This window comes from Neofelis nebulosa, chromosome 3 (genome assembly GCF_028018385.1).
Source record: "Neofelis nebulosa isolate mNeoNeb1 chromosome 3, mNeoNeb1.pri, whole genome shotgun sequence".
Taxonomy (NCBI): domain Eukaryota; kingdom Metazoa; phylum Chordata; class Mammalia; order Carnivora; family Felidae; genus Neofelis; species Neofelis nebulosa.
The window spans coordinates 123,511,555-123,532,151 of NC_080784.1; the positions used below are offsets into that span (position 1 = coordinate 123,511,555).

Sequence of the window (20,597 nt, forward strand, 5' to 3'; positions counted from 1 at the left end):
AGACAGACAGACAGAGCATGAGTCAGGGAGGGGCAGAGAAAAAGGGAGACACAGAATCTGAAGCAGGCTCCAGACTTTGAGCCATCAGCACAGAGCCCCACGGAGGGCTTGAACCCACAAACTGTGAGATCATGACCTGAGCCGAAGTCGGACACCCAACCGACTGAGCCACCCAGGCGGCCCCCCCCTTTTTTTTTTTTTTTTATTTTATTTATTTTCAGAGAGAGAGCACGAGCAGGGGAGGGGCAGAGAGAGAGGGAGACACAGAATCTGTAGCAGGCTCCAGGCTCTGAGCTGTCAGCACAGAGCCCGATGCAGGGCTCAAACCCATGAACTATGAGATCATGACTTAAGCTGAAATCCAGAGTCAGATGCTTGACCAACTGAGCCACTCAGGTGCCCCTGTATGTATTTATTTATTATCTTTTCCATATTAACTAAGAACTCCTTCAAGACCGAGAGTATTTCTTCAACTCCAAATTCTTCATAGCACACAGTCTAACAGAAGTGGATTCTTCATTGCCATTTATGACATTAATCCGTTGTATTTCCTTTTAAATTACAGATAAAATATATTTTAATAGCAAAATATTACAGGCACAGCAAAATGCTCTTTTTAATAAACTTAACCAAAGAATATAAATAAACAGGACATATTTTACAAAAAGTAGGAACAATATTACCTACACAAAGAAAAACTTGGTTCTAAGAAAATAAAACATGAACCGCACATCTCAGTGAAGATTCATTTGCAACTGCTTACTTTGTGAACTTGACATAATACATTTTAAAGTTGCCATTTGCTTTATCTCATATGATACAAACATAACAAAATACATGGAAAACCTTGTTGAAATACACAAAAATGTAATGTAATCTCTGAGTCCTAGATGTTTTGAGTAACAGAAGCAACTTTTTCGTCAAGGTACGCATTTGAACTGCAAAAGCAGTGTTACGACATCGCTTCGCACCATATACCATAATCTCTTGTATTTGGGGTCTCCCTCCACTTTTCTTTCCCTTTAAACTTCTATCTAAAAAAAGAAAAAAAGCAGTATTCATAAAAATAAGAGAAGGGGTTAGAATCTATTTGAGCTCTCGATGCCAGTATCTCGTTACCCTATTTCAATCCTCTTTTTCTAGTTTGAAAATGCGGTGTAACACGTCATTGTTCGTGTCATGTGGACTTAGTGTTGCTCCTTCATGTGGCCACAGAAGTTGCTCTTGAATAAGGCGAGAGTGCTCAGCCATCTCAGTGCAAGGGAATTCTGACTTGCCCCAGGCCGACACCGGCAGCTCGCCCTGGGGAAGGGACTGTCCCAACACACTCGGCTTCACAAGTCTTTCAGTCTGTTCGCGGAGATGTTGCATGAAGAGAACCCAGCGCTTACAAATACTCTATTATTGTTCTAGTTATAATACTAATAACACGGATTGTTATTAAACTACAAGTTACCGGCTCTTTTATTACCTTTCCTCAAGTTAGGCTTACCTACTCTTTAAAACATTTTCCCCCAAATGATTACCTTCCTTTATCTTTCTCATCCTACCTAATAGCCGGTAGGACATGTACTTCTCACAGGCTTATCATTAGAAGGGAAGGAAGGACCCACTAGATGCCTGAGCCTGTTACGAAGAGAAAAGAAATTTCCCATTTTGGTTTTGTTTGGTTTTCTGTGTAAAGAAATAACAAAAACAAAAAACAGAACCAGCGCTGCCCCCACCCTCAATCTTCGGTGTTTGCTATTTCTAGACACTTTCTGTAGAAGCAGTCAAAGCACATAGCTGTTCCCTTCCTGGTTGATAGCACAACCTGGATGTCGGAGGAGCTGACTGTGATGCAGAATGGGATGCCATGCGGCTTGGGGACCGCAATGAGAGAACACAAAACCCCTTTGTCTTCTACATTTCCTAAAAGTGAGCACGCCTGGGTTGGTGGTTTCATCGGCTTCCATCAGAACGATGACAGCTTTGGTATTCTCACGGAGGTGACAACATCCTGAAGGGCAAGCAGTTACCCACAAGTCAGCAAATGTGGTGGGTTCCGAAAGGTCCAAATCTGCATGTGCTTTTGGTTTGTTTTGAAAGAAAAAGCCTTAGTCAGCTTTCGTCTGAAGCCTGCTGTGGATCACAACATCAGGGACCATTCCGCCCTGCGCGCTTGGGCAGGGAAGGCCTATTTAAAGATGAACGACCGAGATCGGATTGTGCCTTCCCCTTGGTCGAGCTGCTTTCTTATTTGAGACTGTAATAGAGCATACACACATACATATTTACTGGTGAGCAATTTTATGATAACGAACTTAGCAAATATTAAATAAGACATGCTGGTTAGTAAGGACACATTGCATCTATAAGTTAATGAACACGTGACACCCCTATCCCCCACTGAATCTCAGTATGGCTTTCCGTACTTTTTGCAGGATAAATATTGAAAAGTAGTTGCTAAAACATGTACAAATTGGGAACTGGCCTAATACGGTAATTCATAAAATGAAATACTATTCAATGAATCAAAATGAATACTTAGATCTAAATTTATAAATAGGGAAAAATGTTTATGACACATTGCCAGTGGAGTATGTATGTAAAGAGTGATTAAATTTTGATTTTTAAATATTTATTTGCACAGGGAGAAGTCTGAAAGTGTGTGAGTTTGATGTACTTTTACCTTAATTTTTCTATAATAATGATGTGTCACTTGCATAATTACAGAATACAAAGAATAAAAAATTGATTATCTGAGCAAATGTTTCATGTGGCAAAGTAGTTCCCCACTGAGTATCAAATACATTGGAACTATCTAAAAATGAATGGGGTCGGGGGGGCGAGACTGGGTGACTCAATCAGTTAAGTGTCTGACTCTTGATTTTGGCTCAGGTCATGATTTCTCGGTTTGTGTGTTCGAACCCTGCATCAGGCTCTGTACTGACAGCACTCAACCTGTTTGGGATTATCTCCTTCTCTCTATCCCTCCCCTGCTTGTTCTCTATTTCTCTGTCTCTCAAAATAAATGAACATTTAAAAAATGTTTTTAAATAATAAAAAATAAAAATGAATGGTATACTTATTTGGATTTCAAACTGAAAATACAACCAAAAGCAAAAGTCCCAGCATCTACAAAAGAATATTCAACAAGTTTCTTCATAAAAACAAAAACAAAAAAAAAATTAAGAAAAGTTGTTGATGTTTGAAAACATCAAGGGTTTCAAGGTGGTATTTATAGAAAATTTTAGAAAGCTGTAAGGACACAATTTTGACTAACAACTCACTAAGTTGCAAACACATATACAAAAAATGTATGAGACTGGTGAATTTTTATAAGCACCTTATAAGAAAGCAGATAAAATAAACCACATTTCATGCTTGATCTTCACAAAGACTGGAAGCTAAGGGAAGTTCCCCTAGCAATCAATCTTCCTTCTCTATTTAAAAGGAATTTCTACTATAGAAATATGGCGGCTTTCCTCTGTCTGACCTTCCAGTCCCACATGTCCACAAATTGGACATGGCCACCCACTCAAAGGAAGACTAATCTTCTTCCTTTCCATGGCAAAATTGGACCAGGCCACCCACTCAAAGGAAGACTAATCTTGAGGGCGAGAGGCTAAGGCTCCAGGGCTGAGACCCCAGTGTAGCCCTGTCCTTTCTCTTTTACCCCCATCTCCATGCCTTCTGGGACTCACAAGAAGTCTGCCAGTGGACATCCCATTCGTTCTTGGAGATAGTCTGACACTTTCAATAGAAATATGTTTGAAGTTGTCAACATGTTATTTCTGAGTACTAGACATCAAGAGGACTTGTATAACTCACCAGTTTCCAGCGTAATATCTTGATCCACTCGTCAGCTTCTACTCCTGTCTTTGCACAGAGATAAAATGTCCTGAATGGAAACACTAAGCTGAGAAGACGAAAGAAAAACATAAGATACTCCAGGTGGTTGGTTGAATGTATTCGTTGAACAGTAATTAGAATATTCAACGGGAAAAAATAATCAACAAAGAGCAACTTGAAGAACTGATAAATTCAGAGTGATTCCTGCCAGCAAAGGGCAGAAATGTGGAGGAAGTTGTGGATTCATAGTATTATTACTGGTCAGTTTATATTTTCTTTTTTTTTTTTCAATTTTTTTTTTTTTTAACATTTATTTATTTTTGAGACAGAGAGAGACAGAGCATGAACGGGGGAGGGGCAGAGAGAGAGGGAGACACAGAATCAGAAGCAGGCTCCAGGCTCTGAGCCATCAGCCCAGAGCCCGACGCGGGGCTCGAACTCATGGACCGTGAGATCATGACCTGGGCCGAAGTCGGACGCCTAACCGACTGAGCCACCCAGGCACCCCCAGTTTATATTTTCTAATGAGAAGTCAAAACAGAAAAAAAAAAAAAACATGTCCAGGACACCCCCATATCCTTTTGTAGGCTTATGTCTTAGACTGAATACAGCACTTGTGTGTTTATTCAGCTGATGTGTTAAATGACTCCGAACGCGTGCTATGATTCAAAGAATCAGCAAGACGGGTAAGAGTTTGCTGAAGAAACCCATTTGTGTTGGCCTGATTCGGTGAGAAATAAGCTGCTTTGTTGGATGTAGGTACTTTTAACTAATTAGGACAGGAAAAAAAAAGATAATAAATCTCAACTATTCATTTTGCCCACTGTGTCTTGAGTTCATCTCTGCTTAGAAGAAGACAAACTTTCCTACTGGCATGAAAACTTATTCTAGGAATATGGTAGCTCTTCATTGACTGTCTCTCTTTGGCTATCTAGTCAAATCTTTTGACTAAAAAGATCAGCCCTAACTTACATCTTGCCCATACTTCCTGTCCTTATACTTGAGATGCGAAACACTAAGAATCCTTTTTTCCTCTCTCATGAGAAAAATTTTTAAAAAGCCTTCCACTCTAAGTCAGAAGGGTTTCTATATCTTAAAGCCAAAGCAGCATATCTTGTTTGTATCAGTGATTAATGTTGAATAGACAAGAAGTAAGTCCCTGTGTATAGAAGGTAAACCTTGGTGTGAGGCCCAGTTGGGTGGTGAGGGGATAGTGGTGGTACTATATAGAACTGGTTTCTGGAATTGTCATTGTTTGGTACTCTCTGTGAGAGACATTATTAATTGCCTATTAATGCAGATAATTTTTCCTTTCTTCTTGCTAACAGAACCCCAGGCAATAAATTATAATTAGTTGGAGCCAATTATGATCATACTAGTTTTCTTGCTTTCCCTGCTGCTGCTGATGGCCATGGGACCCAGCCTTGGCCAATGAGATAGGAGGGGAAATCTGATAGATTTCTGAGAAAATGCCTGCTTTCCTGATAAAAAGGGACAAGTATGGGTGATCCCATCCCTACATCCTTCTTCATGACTGACATGAAAATGTGAGGCCTAAAGCTGGAGTAGTTATCTTGGACACTAAAGTAGCAAATGAATTGCTCAAGGTCAAGAGAAATGTAGAGACACTGGCTCCCATCTTGTCATGTTAGCTGCCTGCCTCCTGATATTTTGTTGTATAACCAATAACCCACCCCCACCACCCCCCCACCCCCGCTGCTGGCTCATATGGTACCTTTAAGTGAATTTTTATTTTTTTTCTTAAAAAAAAATTTTTTTTAATGTTTATTTATTTTTGACAGACACAGAGCATGAGTCGGGGAGGGGCAGAGAGAGAGGGAGACACAGAATCTGAAACAGGCTCTAGGCTCTGAGCTGTCAGCACAGAGCCCGATGTGGGGCTCGAACTCACAAGCCGTGAGATCATGACCTGAGCTGAAGTCGGTTGCTCAACCGACTGAGCCACCCAGGCACCCCCCTTTAAGTGAATTTTTAAAAGATATCCATTACTGGTAGATGTTACAGAATTAACGTTAATTTTCTTGGATGTGTAATGGTGACATTATTATTCTTAGGGAGTACATGCCCAGGTATATATAGATAAAGCGCCATGATGTCTCCAACTTACTTTCAATTTGTTCAGGAAAAAAAGTGAATGGATAGAGATATAGCAGGTAATGGCAAAATACTTATGATGCATCTAACTGAAAGGTATGTGGATATGTTTGAAAAACATTAAAGTTGATGGAAAATAAAGCACTCCTTTTTCAAGACACGTCTCCTAGTCAGAGAATTGTCATGATGCACTGATTAGGTTAGAACGAAACACTTTTGTGTTATCTGCCAGAAATAGTCATAATAATACAAATCACCCATTGTTGCAGTCAACAAAGTTAAAATTTAAAATGAGTAAAAAACTCCAAAGGAATAAAGCTGAGATGTTGGTGGCATTCTGTTACGTATATACTTACGCAGTGTACAACGTGAACAGTTATGCTGCCGGACCTGCCTATTGGTTTAAGTCACTTTAAATGAGGTATTATGTCACGCTCAGCTGTAGCATTCCTAACATACATACGCCGTGTGTTAGTTACATCCGTGCCCCTCAGATCAAGACATTTGTACATACAGGGTTTTTTTATTCCTCAGCTAAAGTAATTGTCTGCCAAGAAGACGTTTAAAATCATTTCCTTACAAGACAACTTACCAAAAACAGTTTACTCTTTCCTGTGAATAATCAAATTGTACAGCTGAACATTCTGTTAAGTCTAGGATCCGAATTGGTTCTGGTGACTTCAAAAAAGGAAAAAAAAAGCAACTTATATGTCATCACAATAAAACACACAAATTTGTCCATCATTTATTCCCCTAAAAATCTTCCATTATATGCCCTTGTCGATTTTACTTTCATTAAGGGGACTGATCATAGAGAACCTTCCTAAAGGGAAGTCATAACCCCTGGTTTGGGGATTTGCTATTCATGAAACTGGACGTTAGGAAGAGATTGTCTTTATCAATTTATTTTATTTATTTATTTAAAATTTTTTTTAATGTTTATTTATTTTTGAGACAGAAAATGAGTGGGGGAGGGGCAGAGAGAGGGAGACACAGAATCCAAAGCAGGCTCCAGGGCTCTGAGGCTGTCAGCACAGAGCCCCACGGGGGGCTCGAACTCATCAACCGTGAGATCATGACCTGAGCCGAAGTCAGATGCTCAACCCACTGAGCCACCCAGGTGCTCCTTTATCAATTTAAATTTAGTGGAGATGGATTTTTAAAAATTATTTGATTTTATTTTATTAATAATTTATTTATTTTTAATTTACATCCAAGTTAGTTAGCAGATAGTGCCACAATGATTTCAGGAGTAGATTCCTTAAGCCCCTTCCCCATTTAGCCTATCCCCTCTCCCACAACCCCTCCAGTAACCCTCTGTTTGTTCTCCATATTTAAGAGTCTCTTCTGTTTTGTCCCCCTCCCTGTTTTTATATTATTTTTGCTTCCCTTCCCTTGTGTTCATCTGTTTTGTCTCTTAAAGTCCTCATATGAGTGAAGTCGTATATTTGTCTTATTGGAGGTGGATTTTAAACATAGAAGGGAGTCATATTTTTCTTTCATGTTTTTAAACTTCTACTTTCTCAGAAATTTGGTGTAGGGAAAGTGAGAAGAAATGAAATAATTTCAAACTGGCTTCATGAAATGGGCATGGGAAATGGACATATTTTACTAAAGGGAGAAACTGCTGCAGACAAAGCTAATACACCCCAGCAAGACAACAAACCCATTGCCCTAAACAAGGGAATGATGTGCCTTGGGAAGCTGGTTTAGCAGTTCAAAAGATCCGTTTCTGGGACACACATCTCATCCTTGCGGAAGAACTCTGCCTAAGGCACAAGGCTGGCTCTGTCAGTGGAGCATGCAGCTCTTGATCTCGGGGTTGTGAGTTTGAACCCCGAGGGTTCATGTTGGGGGTAAAGATTACTTAAAAAGAAAACAACTCTCATATCAGGAATCAAGAACACACATTTCCAATCACTTATTGGCGCTTCAGGTACTCATAAAGAAAATTTCAGGGATTTCAAAGGCAGATGTTCTTTGCATCTAGAGAGCTGATTTTTAAAGGGCAAATGTATTATGTTTCTCACCATCTGGTCTTTGAAGTATTTCAGCTCATTCCTGTGCAATGTGAACCATCTTGTTTTCCAGGTCTGAGAAAAAAATAATTAAAACATGCAGGTTTTGAATATAGGAATGCAATCTTTGAACTGGATCATTTCCTTTCATTTCAATAGTATCTAAAAGATTAGATCCAATAAAATATTGTTGTGGTAAGTCATTTCTGAAGAAAAGTTTCAAAATACCTACAAAAACTAAAGTGATCTCATGCTTTAAGTTCATAATGAAGATAGAGATATTGACATACTTAAACAAATAAGAAGAAATGGTCTATCATAAATATCCAAGGTTATTTATAACAAACTACTAAATGTCTGTCTTATTAACTCCATAATAAGAATATATACCATTTTGCGAGCACCTACTATGGGCTACATACTATCCTTGGAGGTTCATATATATTATAGCCAATCCTTATATGATGCCAATATTCTTGTTTAACAAATACACAAATTGAAGTTTAGGAACCTCAAACCACATAATTTTCTAAGACTTGCCTAAGAATTCCATGGTATTGGTGGCAGGAACTGGTGTTTCCCACCTCCTCCTTCTTACGTACTGACAGAACCCTCATCTTGGGTGGCAACGTGTCCAGTTAAAAGAGGTAACAGAGAACTTAAAAACAGATATGCTGTGAATATAAATACTTCCTATCCTTAGAAAGCATCCAGTCTAGTAGGGACACAAATAAATAAATATTTAGGTTGAACTCAAGCAGGCCAGTACCCCTGAGAGAGGTTAAGTGCCCCGACTCTTAAAATAGGGAAGAGTAGACCTATTCCATGAAGGCCATCTTGGTACAATGACATAAATGGAGGGACAGTTGGATACCCCACACTAGTAAAGTTCTAAACTGTGTTTCCTTTGGGATTTTATAACATAGTTACGTTAAGGCCAGTGATATTTTTGGCCTACTTTTGGGTAAACATTTTATACAATTTTCACTTCTTTGTTTAAAAAAATGAAAAAGAAGAATGTTCTAGAGTTAACTTGCTACTTTCATCCTTCATCCTCTATTGTTCCATTAAAAGGACTGTAAGTTTTGGGGAGTATTAACTGTAGGCTACTCTTACACATTTGACTTTGCCAAAGACAGTCAAGTGAGTTTCCAGAATTTTGACCAATATTAGTCATAAAGATCAACTCTTGAAACAGAAATATTTTAACTGGGTCAAAATGAGTGGGCAAGCATGTTTTAAAAGAATGTCAACGTGGGAATTGAGTCTACCGACATGCTCTCTTTCTCTGTGGCTGGCTCCAGGCAGAAACCCATTTCCTTACCTTGACCAGGCCCCCCTGTTTGGTGAGGTAACCCTCTTTGGTGCCCAGCTGAAAAAGAGAGAAGCACCAAGTAAAGCTCAGATCTATCACAACGTGATTTTTGTCTATTTCTGCCCTATTTTAAGAAGGAACACAAGTTTGCCATTGATCTTTGAGTAATCGCCTTCTTGAACATCCTCCCTGTGTGGGGAGAAACTGTTTGCAGACTGGATCTTCTGGGGGAATCCTATAGCAACAGACAACAAGTGAGAGACTCTCTTCTAACTTGAGTTAGCAATTTGCAAATAATAAGCCACATCACATCACTTGTAAAAGTCGGGGTTGGTAAAGTGTGTCATGTGAAACCCATTGCTTTGATTGTTGCACGGGTATTATGCACCCAGGCACACACCCGTGGGTTGATGTTGGGTCAATACATTTGGGAAACGCTGGACTAAGTAGAGACATTTCTTTACTTCCCCGAGTCTGTATGATGCTAATATGCCTTGTGAATTTTGAGAGGGAACAGTAGAGATAGCATTTCCATATTTATTTTATCACGTGATCCTCTGCTATCCTAGCATCCCTTTTTCACAGACCATCTCTCGAGGCCTCTGTTCAGTGGAAAGAAATTTCAGGAATGCAGATTTATTGACACTTGAAGTGACAGTGAATCATTTCTTCAGTCATGTAGCATTAATTCAAGGGTAACTATCACACGCATAACTAGCACCTATAAAATGTAAAGAATGGTGGGGAACAGTGTAAATAGAAATATGCCTAAAACAAGGACCCTAAGGTGAAGACTTTGTAACTTCATAAATTTCTGAAGAAACCAAATTCCTTATAGGATATTTTGTTCTATTATGATGTCACAATGTATCTTATATTAGTAAGATAACAGAATAAAGAGAGAAAAATGTTGCAGAAGCAAAGGGAACAGAAATTTTAGAAGGAAGGAGTCATTAAAAAAAGGATGAATCCCATAACAGGGAAGCTAAGGAAGCTGACATTTTATTATTATACTTTTTAAGTTTATTTATTTATTTTGAGAGAGAGAGAGCAAGCAGGGGAGGGGCAGAGAGAGAGGGAGAGAGAGAATCCCAAGAAGGCTCCACACTGGCAGATGTGGGGCTCGAACCCATGAATTGTGAGATCATGACCTGAGCTGAAATCAAGATTCCGATGCTTAACTGACTGAGCCACCCAGACACCCCAGGAAGCTAACATTTAATTGTATTATAGTGTATTGTATTAAATTTTTTTTTAATGTGTCCTTAGTTTTGAGAGAGAGACAGAGGCAGAGACAGAGTGTGAGTGCGGTAGGGGCAGAGAGCGAGGGAGACACAGAATCGGAAGCAGGCTCCAGGCTCTGAGCTGTCAGCACAGAGCCCGACGTGGGGCTTGAACCCACGACCCATGAGATCATGACCTGAGCTGAAGTCGTACGCTTAACCAACTGTGCCACCCAAGAGCCCCAGAGAGCTAACATTTTAGATAGGACCTATTCTATGTCAGGCTCTTGAAATATATTATCTCACTTAATCTCCATCAGCAGAACCAATTGGTATTTCACATTTCCCAGAGCCAAAACAGAACTGCTTCTTCCCATCTGCCAAACCCGCCCCTCCTGCCAACTTGGCCGTATGAGTAAAGTGCAGGAGGCCTACTCTGTGACTCCTTTACATACCACATTCAACCTGTTGTAAGTCTCGTCTCTTCTACCTTCAAAACACACCCTGAGGTTCACCAGTTCTTATCCCCACTCTCAGTTTCCACTGCCACCGTCTCTCCCTGGACTGCTCCAACAGCCCCCCTAACTGGGCACCTCGCCCCAACTTTGCAACACATTCCACTTTGCACTTAGTGGTGAGAATGAGCGTCTTAAAATTTTAAAACTTAAATTACGTTGCTCAAAACCCGTATCATTTCTCCTCGACACTTAGAACAAAAATAAAGTATTTATTTTATCTACAAGGCCTTTCCTATTGTTAATACAGCTGACATTTTGGACGTGATAATTCTCCCCTATGTGTGGTGGCACATTTAGCCTCCATGGCCCCTGCCTTTGCTGGGAAACAAGTCTTCAGGGGTTCTCATGTTTCTGTATGTCTTATGAGCAAGGCACCAGCCCTTTGTCCCAGAGCTATTTTTAAGTCATGCTTGTAGAACAAACAGCCTTAGTGCAAGTTGGGGAGGGGCAGAGAGAGGAGGGAGGAGGAAGGAGAGAACCCCAAGCAGGCTCTGCAGTGTCGGCCCAGAGCCCAATGAGGCTCGAACTCACCAACTGCGAGATCAGGACCTGAGCCGAAGTCGGACGTGTAACTGAGCCACCCAGGCGCTCCTGAGCAAATGACTTTGGAAGATAGAAATAGTGTTTCCCTCCAGAGGAAAGGCAGACACACAGAAGTCTGGCATGAGGCTGTGGAGCTTTGTTAGTCTGCAAGCAGGGTGAAGTCTAAGGCTCTTCTCAGTTCTTGACACCCACTGATGCCAGGAGGGCCCCAAAGCACCACGAATTTCCAAACACTCAGCTGGGCAGCAGGCCCCTTAAGAACCCCACTGCTGTAGGCGATCAACCCCTCCTTCCCTCAATAATCTCATCTTCCAACACTTGCCCTCTCGCTCACTTCATGCCAATCATTTTGATCTTGCCAGTCTGCAAAGCACCTCCGTTTAGTCCCCACCTCAGGGCTTTTGTACTCTTCTCTCTGCCTGCGACACCGGAAAACGTTGGTAATTTTCTGCCTGTATTGATGCACAATAAGCCTCATGGATTTGTCATTCCGCAGTGTGGGTGAAGCCACACTCCACCAATCAGTCACCACTGTTTTAAAAACCCCATTGTACAGAACGTTCTGTGTATAGTCATACTGAGATGCTTGGGCAGGGGAATCCATCCCATGCTCGGAGTGAGCAAAGAAGGTAAGCAATGAGGCTTTCAGAATTTGGTTCAAAGAGGTCTATTTCTACCTAAGGGAGCTACATCCCATGCTCGCGCCAGCTCTACAGATCAGGTCCTGCAATTTACTGTTGATAAAGAACACACGTAGTAGAGTATGGTGTAGCTGACCCTGAGCAGGGATCTCGGGGGGGGGGGGGTGTAGCTGAGGAGAATGTGAAGTTACATGGACTGGACAAATGAAAGAGATGTGAGGTGATTGGTAAGCCGGTAAGGATGCATAAAGACAAAGTCAGGGAGGGGTGGGTTGGCTGGAAAACGATTAGGAGTTGAGTCTTTTTCTGTTTTTTTTAATGTTTATTCATTTTTGAAAGATAGAGACAGAGCACAAGCAGGGGAGGGGCGGAGAGAAAGGGGGACAGAGAATCTGAAGCAGGCTCCAGGCTCTGAGCTGTCAGCACCAGAGCCCGACGCGGGGCTCGAACTCTCGAACCGTGAGATCATGACCTGAGCCAAAGTCAGATGCTCAACCGGCTGAGCCACCCAGGCACCCCAAGAGTGAGTCTTCATTTGGTCTTTGGTCTGTTCTGACTTGGGACTATTCATTGTCTTGCTTTCCTAAATGTTGCTGGTTCTGAGGTTTGATACTTCCTCTTCCAACTCTAACAAAGCTAAAATACCCCTTTCACCCAATTCCCACAATGCTTACTTTCAAGGAGACGTAGCAGAGTAGCAAAAAATGTAATGTGCGCCTGGGAACCAGGCTAGGCTACAGAGCTCCAATGATAAGCTCAGATTCTCGTCCTGAGAAGTGTCAGACAGCGGGGACGGCAGACACATGCACAAGTGGTTATTAGCCTCCAGTGTGATGATGGCAAGATCAAAGTGAACAGTGGGTGCTCAGAGCACAAAAGGGGGCATTTTCACCAAAGCTAGGAGGTGCCCAGGAAGGCTTCCTGAGAGGCACCAATCTCTGATGAGCCTTGAAGGGTGAGGGCACAGCAGTGGTGTTCACAGTGTACCTGAGGCAGGGAGAGGAGAAGGAGCAGAGCCAGAGGGATGCACATGACCGTGAGTGTGAGAGGAGCAGAGGTGAGGCCAGAAAGATGAACAGGGCCAGGTGGGAGGGGAAGACAGTGGCCACCACCCAAGGTTAAGCAGGGAGGTCAAGTGACCTATCTGCTTTTTAAGAAAGATCTCTTTGGTGGCAGGGTAGGAAAAGTTCTGCAGAGACAAAGAGGCCACACGTTTGTCATCTGTAGCCTAATACCTTCAAGGGATGATTTTTTTCAAGTGTCATAGTTGCTGTCTAGAGTTGGTTCTCCGTATTTCATTTTTTGTCTTCTTTATTATCCACACAAATCCTGATGTCTTATACCGGGAGTATTTGGCAAGCAAGGAAGAGAGGGAGAGTGTGAGAGCCCTGAGCACAGGGCAGGGAAGCAGTTTTGGGAGGATTCCTTGCAGGCTCACAGCTCATAGAGCAAACAGAAATGGACTTGAGGAACAGTGAGTGCTGCTGAAATTGAACAAAGGCCCACATTGCAAAGGAGCGCGAATGTCGGGGCGCCCGGTGGCTCAGTTGGTTAAGCGCCCGATTTTGGCTCAGGTCATGATCTCACGGTTTGTGAGTTCGAGCCCCGTGTCAGGCTCTGTGCTGACAGCTCAGAGCCTGGAGCCTGCTTCCGATTCTGTGTCTCCCTCTCGCTCTCTGCCCCTCCCCCACTCACATTCTGTCTCTCCCTCAAAAATAAATAAACATTAAAAGAAATTAAAAAAAGAAGTGCAAATATTTTCTGTCTGTCCGTCTGTCCATACCCTTCATTCAGGAGGGAAAAAAAAGAATAGGAAAAAAATAACATCCTGAGGTTTTATAGTCAAAGAGGGGAATATTGTTCCTCTGCAGACCATTGAGATGTAAAAAAATTTTTTCTTCCTTTTTTTAATGTTTTTATTTATTTGTTTGTTTGTTTTTTGAGAGAGAGAGAGAGAGAGAGAGAGAGGAGGTGCAGAGACAGAGGGGAACAGAGGATCTGAAGCAGGCTCTGTGCTGACTGCAGACAGCCTAGTGCGAGGCTTGAACTCATGCACCACAGATCATGACCTGAGCTGAAGTCTGACACTTAACTGACTAAGACACCCAGGTGCCCCGCCCCCCAAATTTTCTTAATATAAGAAACTTGTGGCAGAATAACAGTTTAGCCAACTATGTGAACATCTACATCTCTCGCCCATTCTACCAAGAACTTGTTTAGCTAAGTAAAGGGAAGAATTTAAGTGCCATTTTCTTCTTTTTTAATTTTTATTTAAAAAAAATATTTTTATTTTTTATTTTATTTTAGAGAGAGAAGGAGGGAGACAACAAGGGGAGAGGGGCAGAGAGAGAGCGAGACACAGAATCTAAAGCAAGCTCTAGGCTCTGAGCTGTCAACACTGAGCCCTATAGGGAACCCAAACCCACAAACTGTAAGATCATGACTTGCGCTGAAGTTGGACACTTAACTGACTGAGCCACCCAGGCACCCCTAAGTGTCATTTTCAAGGTACTTAGAATACTATCACTATGGCAATGTATTTTTTGATGATTTGCCAGATGGACCAGATGAACTGAGTCATGGGCTTCAAACCTTATGTTTCTTTCCAGGTTTTATATCACAAGTTAGAATTTTTATGTGAACAAACATCCTTTTAAAACTATCTAACTCAGTGCACCTGGGTGGTTCAGTCAGTTAAGCCTTCGACTTAGGCTCAGGTCATGATCTCGCCGTACATGAGTTTGAGCCCCACATCGGGCTCTGTGCTTACAGTGTGGAGCCTGCTTGGGATTCTCTCTCCCACTCTCTCTGCCCCTCCCCGGCTTATACTCTCTCTCTCTCGCAAAAATAAACATTTAAAAAATATGGAAAACCTTTGAACTCTTACTGCATATTACCACATTTAGACAGTGAAAGCGCTGTGGTCAGATGGAGGGCCACTTACAGAGGGTGCAGTGGGCACGAGGTCACTTTCCGTTCTTCCCGTCTGCATTGCTGTGTGAACCCGGACAGATTCATAAATGGATGGTTCCTCCACTTTCCTTGGATAGGGATGTTTCAGAACAATCAGAGTGCCTGGATGAAGATAAAAGAACCTCATCAAAGAGGAGCCCCAGAAAGAAGGTCCAAATGCTAAATGACCAGATAACATGTCTAGATTTCAGTCTCTTGTTTTTCACCTATTCACTCATTCATTTCTCGATGTTTATCAAGTACCAACTATATGCCAGGCACTTAAGCTGGACGCTGAAGATATAAAGCATGATGCGATGGTTTCTGTCCTCATAGTGTTCAGATAGAACTAGCATGGGATGTCACTTAACGGGTAGTCATGTGCATGAACAGCGTGACGAGGCCAGCGTCAGAGGTGTGGGCAAAGCATACCGGTGGTGCCCGGGGCCCCTGAAGACCCCTCCTTTGGAACACTTTGGAAAAGCTTTCGTAGAGGAGACAACATGGATCCGGACCTGCAGCTACAACTGGAAGTTTTCCAGGCAGGCTTTATAAAAACCACGAGAGTAAAACCCAACAAATGCACGGAGGCATGGGAGGATTCAGTCCATAGACCTTATTTCTCACTCGTTTCAGAAGAAGCCTTCTAACAAATCAGTGGATCTCAAAAAACTGGACTCGTTGCATCTTCCCTACTGTCTCCTGCCACCCAGTTAACAAAATAAACTATGTGAAGCTTTCGCTTTCCTCCAGTGAACATGACCTGAACTGGCTTATGTGTGATTGCCTTCACTTCCATCTGGAGGAGGGGATTGGGCAGCACAAGGGCTCCAAAAGGGGCCAGTCTTTGGGGCCTTGGGCATGGCACATTGAAGCTGAGAGCCCACCTGACACCATGTTTCTGACCTTCCCCCCTCTACACCCTTCCCTGCCCCAGTCAACCAGCGAGCAGGAACTAGATACTTTACAAAATGAGTAAGTTAAGGTTTTCTTTCCCCCTTTGCTATGGCTTCTTGCTTTTTATTTCACTGGGTCTTATAAAGGCAGGACAGAGATTGTACCCGACATGGGCAGAGATGTAAAGAATACAGTAATTCATTCAACAAATATTTCTTGAGCTCTACTATGGGCAAGACACTTGTCCAGGCAGCGGGAATACAGCAGCAAACAAAGAAGATAGAGCACTTGATCCTCTGCTAGGGGAGGAGAAGAAAAAAGGAAAAGAAGTATGTCAGGTGAGAGAAGTGTTATGGAAACCGTAATAGAGCAAGGTACAGACGTAGTGGGGGACGAGGGTGGCATCGGGAGAAGGTGATATTTTAAAGGGTGGTCAGAAAAGCCTCTTTGAAAAGGTACTTCAGGGCGCCTGGGTGGCGCAGTCGGCTGGGCGTCCGACTTCAGCCAGGTCACGATCTCACGGTCCGTGGGTTCGAGCCCCGTGTCGGGCTCTGGGCTGATGGCTCGGAGCCTGGAGCCTGTTTCCGATTCTGTGTCTCCCTCTCTCTCTGCCCCTCCCCCGTTCATGCTCTGTCTCTCTCTGTCCCAAAAATAAATAAATGTTGAAAAAAAAAATTAAAAAAAAAAAAAAAAAGAAAAGGTACTTCAACAGATTATAGAAAATATGGGCCTTGAATTAGAGTGAGAGAGAGAGAGAGAGAGAGATGAGGAAAGAGAAGAAAGACCACCTCTGCAGTTAAAAAGCACTTGGTAACAATAACAGACCTACAAACAAAGCTCAACCATTCCACGGGGCTTGAGCATGCCCAACGAACTGACTGCAAACACACAACCGTGGCCTCTGATACTACGCCCACGTGGCGACCTGCTATCACTTGAAAAGGAACACTGAGAGAAGCCAGGAGAGGGTCCTTGACCTTGGCCCCAGAAAAGAATGAGACTCTGGCCTCCTCCTTCTTGAGCTCAAGTTCACACCCATAGCGTTGGGATCACAGCGAAAACTGGCCTTCACAGGTATCTGAGGCCCCGGTCCCACTCTTGCACATCGTCAGTGCTCTCCTGTCAACATGACCCTTTCATGAGAACAGATCCAGTCATATCAGGACAAGAGGCCGGTTACAGTTTGACAGTCATAAGGAAAGCAGAGACGCGTGAATCAAGAGCAGCCGTTGTGCAGGCTCAGGGGCCGTGTGACACAATCACAACGTGCCAGATGCTTGCAGAATGTGCGGTTGGCTCCATGGTGACCCGCCCCCCGCCCCCCCCCGAGAACCACCCCCAGTGATGTGCCAGGCAGTCACCGTGGCATCATGGAAAGAGCCACCCCTGCCACTCAGTGCCCGTTGACCCTTGGACGGTCATTCTAGCTTCTGTTTCCTCCCGGGACACATGGGAAGAATTACCCTGTCTTCACAAGGCTCTCTGAAGCACCAAATAAAGAACTGTTTGTGAAAAGGATAGTGAAAAAGAAAATGTTAGATATTATTATGCTTTGATATAGAGTAGTTGTAAACTCTTAAGTGAAAATCTAATGATTGCGTCTTTGGGAGCATGAATTTTTAAATGTTGAGTTTACAAAGACCCATGTGTGACATTCTGCTGAGAGTAAAAATGGCAGAGTCTAGTAGCCACTGATGGCAGCTCCAAGATGTATTGGTGCCTCCTAAACCCTTCCGTCTGATCGTGGAGGAGAGGGGACTGGACCCCAGTGTTCAAAGCAGCTCTCAAGTTAGAAAAAACGTGAAATCTTATGCTTTCTCCCCTTTCCATGCATTTTTCTAAGCTTATTTATTTATTTTGAGAAAGAGCAGGATAGAGGCAGAGGGAGAGAGGGAGAATCCCAAGGCTCTACACCGTCAGCACCGAGCCCAAACCGTGAGATCATGACCTGAGCCGAAATCAGAGTCGGATACTTAACCACCTGAGCCACCCAGGCGCCCCTACTTTTCCATGTTTAATATGAAAATAATGTTTTATAAGGATTCAAACTATGTCTATAACCCAACTTAAAAAAAATTTAATGTTTATTTTTGAGAGAGAGAGAAACAGAGAGCGAGAGAAAGAGAGGGAGACACAGAATCTGAAGTAGGCTCCAGGCTCTGAGTTGTCACCACAGAGCCCATCAGGGGGCTCAAACCCACAAACCACGAGATCATGACCTGAAGTCAGATGCTTAACCAATTGAGCCACCTACGTCCCCCAATATGAAAATAATTTTTTAAATGATGCTTTAGAAAGATGTATCTAGCCAATTTTTTTCTGGCACGTACCCAAGTATACTACCTGTAGTGGTTTCCTATTGCTTCTGTAACAAATCACCACGTAGTTATTTAACACTACTCAAATTTCTTACCTTACAGTTTTAGAGGTCAGAAGTCTGAAATGCGTCTCATAATCTTAAATCAAGGTATTGGCAGGACTGCTTTCCTTCCGGAAACGCTCTGGGGGAGAATCCATTCCCTGTTTTTTCTAGCTTCTAGAAACTGCCTGCATTCCTTGCCTGGTGGCCACATTCCTCCATCTTCAAAGCCAGTAACAGTGCATTAAGTCCTGCTCACGCTACCATGTCTCTGGGTCTCCCTCTTGTGCCTCCGTCTTTCACTTATAAGGATCCTTATGATTACAACGGACACACCATTGTAATCGCACACCTCCCCATCCAGTCAGCTGACTTGTACTCTTAATTCCATCTGCAATCTTAATTCCCTCATGCCACATAACATAACATATTCACAGGTCCAGGGAGAGACATGGGCATCTTTGGGTGGGCCATTAGCTTGCCTACCATAGTACAGTGCCCAGGAGATAAGCATAGCCTTGGGGGCCAGTTGTGCTATAGTGTAAGATCTGTGTGCAAGGAATGTTGCCTGAGTCACAATGCTATAACCACTTGGTATTATGAAGCCATTGCCTTTTCAACAGGTGCATTTCCCCACCCTGTGAGTCTCTTTAGAGCAGTGCCAAATTTACCTTTGCAATCCCACTTCCTGGTAGAGATGCTGACATAATGAAAGCTTGATGAGTGAGTAGATAAATGGATGCCACAGTAATTCAGGGTTAAGTCAGAGAAGAGCCTGGGAGGAACCAGCCTCCCAGGTCTATGATTACCCCGGCTTCGGGCAAGGCCGGCTTCTGCCACAAGGCCAAGTACAGCTGTCCAAATCTCCACTAGGGGGAACCAAATTCTATTTCGAAAACCTCTTCTAAAGTTTCACCAACAAAAGCTAAACTGAGGGAAATGATATTGAGTCAACAGGAGAGTACAATTGACTATACATTGACTTTAACTAGTAAGACCATTAAGGAGGCTGGATTGAATGGTGGAATGAAGAAAATGGCAAAGCACTTATAAAATGACAACTTCCACTGATAAACATCCAGCCCCCTGAAAGGTCTTAGCTGACCAGTCTGCCCAAGAGAAAATAATAATATATAGAGCTTCCTGGCACGGCTGCTGGGCTAAGAGTGATTTCCCCTTCCGTAGACACTGCCCCATCCTTGTACGCCAGTGTAGATCCCCACAGACCCTGGGCCTCCCCCACAAACACCTCACTCAGGCTGCACTCACGGGACTTACTTCCGGGGATCTGCTTAGTGATTTCTCTGGAGAGAAGGCCCACTAGCTTCAGTTTCTGAACTACATGAAGGAGACTGTTCTTTCCTGCCTTTGGCATAAAACCTGATCTCAGAAACACTCGGTGGAGGCCCACTTTTGAGGTGATCAGAGCAGGACCAAGGCAGTCATGTCAGTTTGCTGAAAGCTTCAGCGGTGCCGTGATCATGGGGCTGATTCGTTATTGTCTCTTGGTGTTCAGTCTGTTTTTAAATTCTGGGAGAGAATACCAATCCTTACCACCACCACCCCCAAGGAAAATCCATTTATTTCCCTGTATTCCCCTCCCTCCATTTTTTTTTTTTTTTTAATTCAGCTAGCCAAGGTTGGTTGCAATCAAAAGAAACTTGAATATGTAGCCACCACAGACTGATTGTATTTCCACCTATGGTCCAAGGTAGTGCCTTGGCCCCATAAGAGAGAAACTTGGGTTTAGTGATATTCAGGGCAAATTAATTCCAGGATTTGGTTGGAAGATTCAGATAAAAAGCAACAGGAGGCAGGGGCTGGTGGAGGGAGGAGAGAGGAAGCTGTACAGCCCAGCTCTTGGAAACCTGGCTGCAAGTTTCACTTCAGTTTCTGAACTACATGAAGGAGATTGTTGTTTCCTGCCTTTGATATGAAACCTGGTTTCAGAAACACTCGGTGGAGGTACATTTTTGAGGTGATCAGAGCAGGGCCAAGGCAAGCATTTCAGTTTGCATTGGCTGAACTGTAACTTACAGGACACCCACTCTGTTTGTGATACAGTGAGACTGCATCGGAGGACTCCTTATCTTGTATCCCGCAGTGCTTCAGAAACACAGAACAGTTTTCAAGCCTCAGGCATTGGTTCGATATCTGAAGTGGAGGGTAGCACAAGAGCACA

The 20,597-nt window shown here is 43.0% G+C and overlaps 1 protein-coding gene across 1 annotated transcript in view; it reads right to left on the reverse strand.

The window, feature by feature from the left end:
* Positions 1-392: 392 nt before the first annotated feature.
* Positions 393-20,597, reverse strand: part of DAPP1 (dual adaptor of phosphotyrosine and 3-phosphoinositides 1) — a 52,573-nt gene continuing 32,368 nt past the window's right edge. Inside the window, exons 4-9 of the mRNA XM_058721820.1 lie at positions 15,152-15,282; positions 9,292-9,339; positions 7,980-8,042; positions 6,542-6,627; positions 3,814-3,901; positions 393-2,245 (exon numbers count right to left, since the gene is read on the reverse strand). Of these exons, the coding sequence (XP_058577803.1) occupies positions 2,177-2,245; positions 3,814-3,901; positions 6,542-6,627; positions 7,980-8,042; positions 9,292-9,339; positions 15,152-15,282 (485 nt within the window). The 3' untranslated portion in view covers positions 393-2,176. The remainder of the gene's footprint in view (positions 2,246-3,813; positions 3,902-6,541; positions 6,628-7,979; positions 8,043-9,291; positions 9,340-15,151; positions 15,283-20,597) is intronic.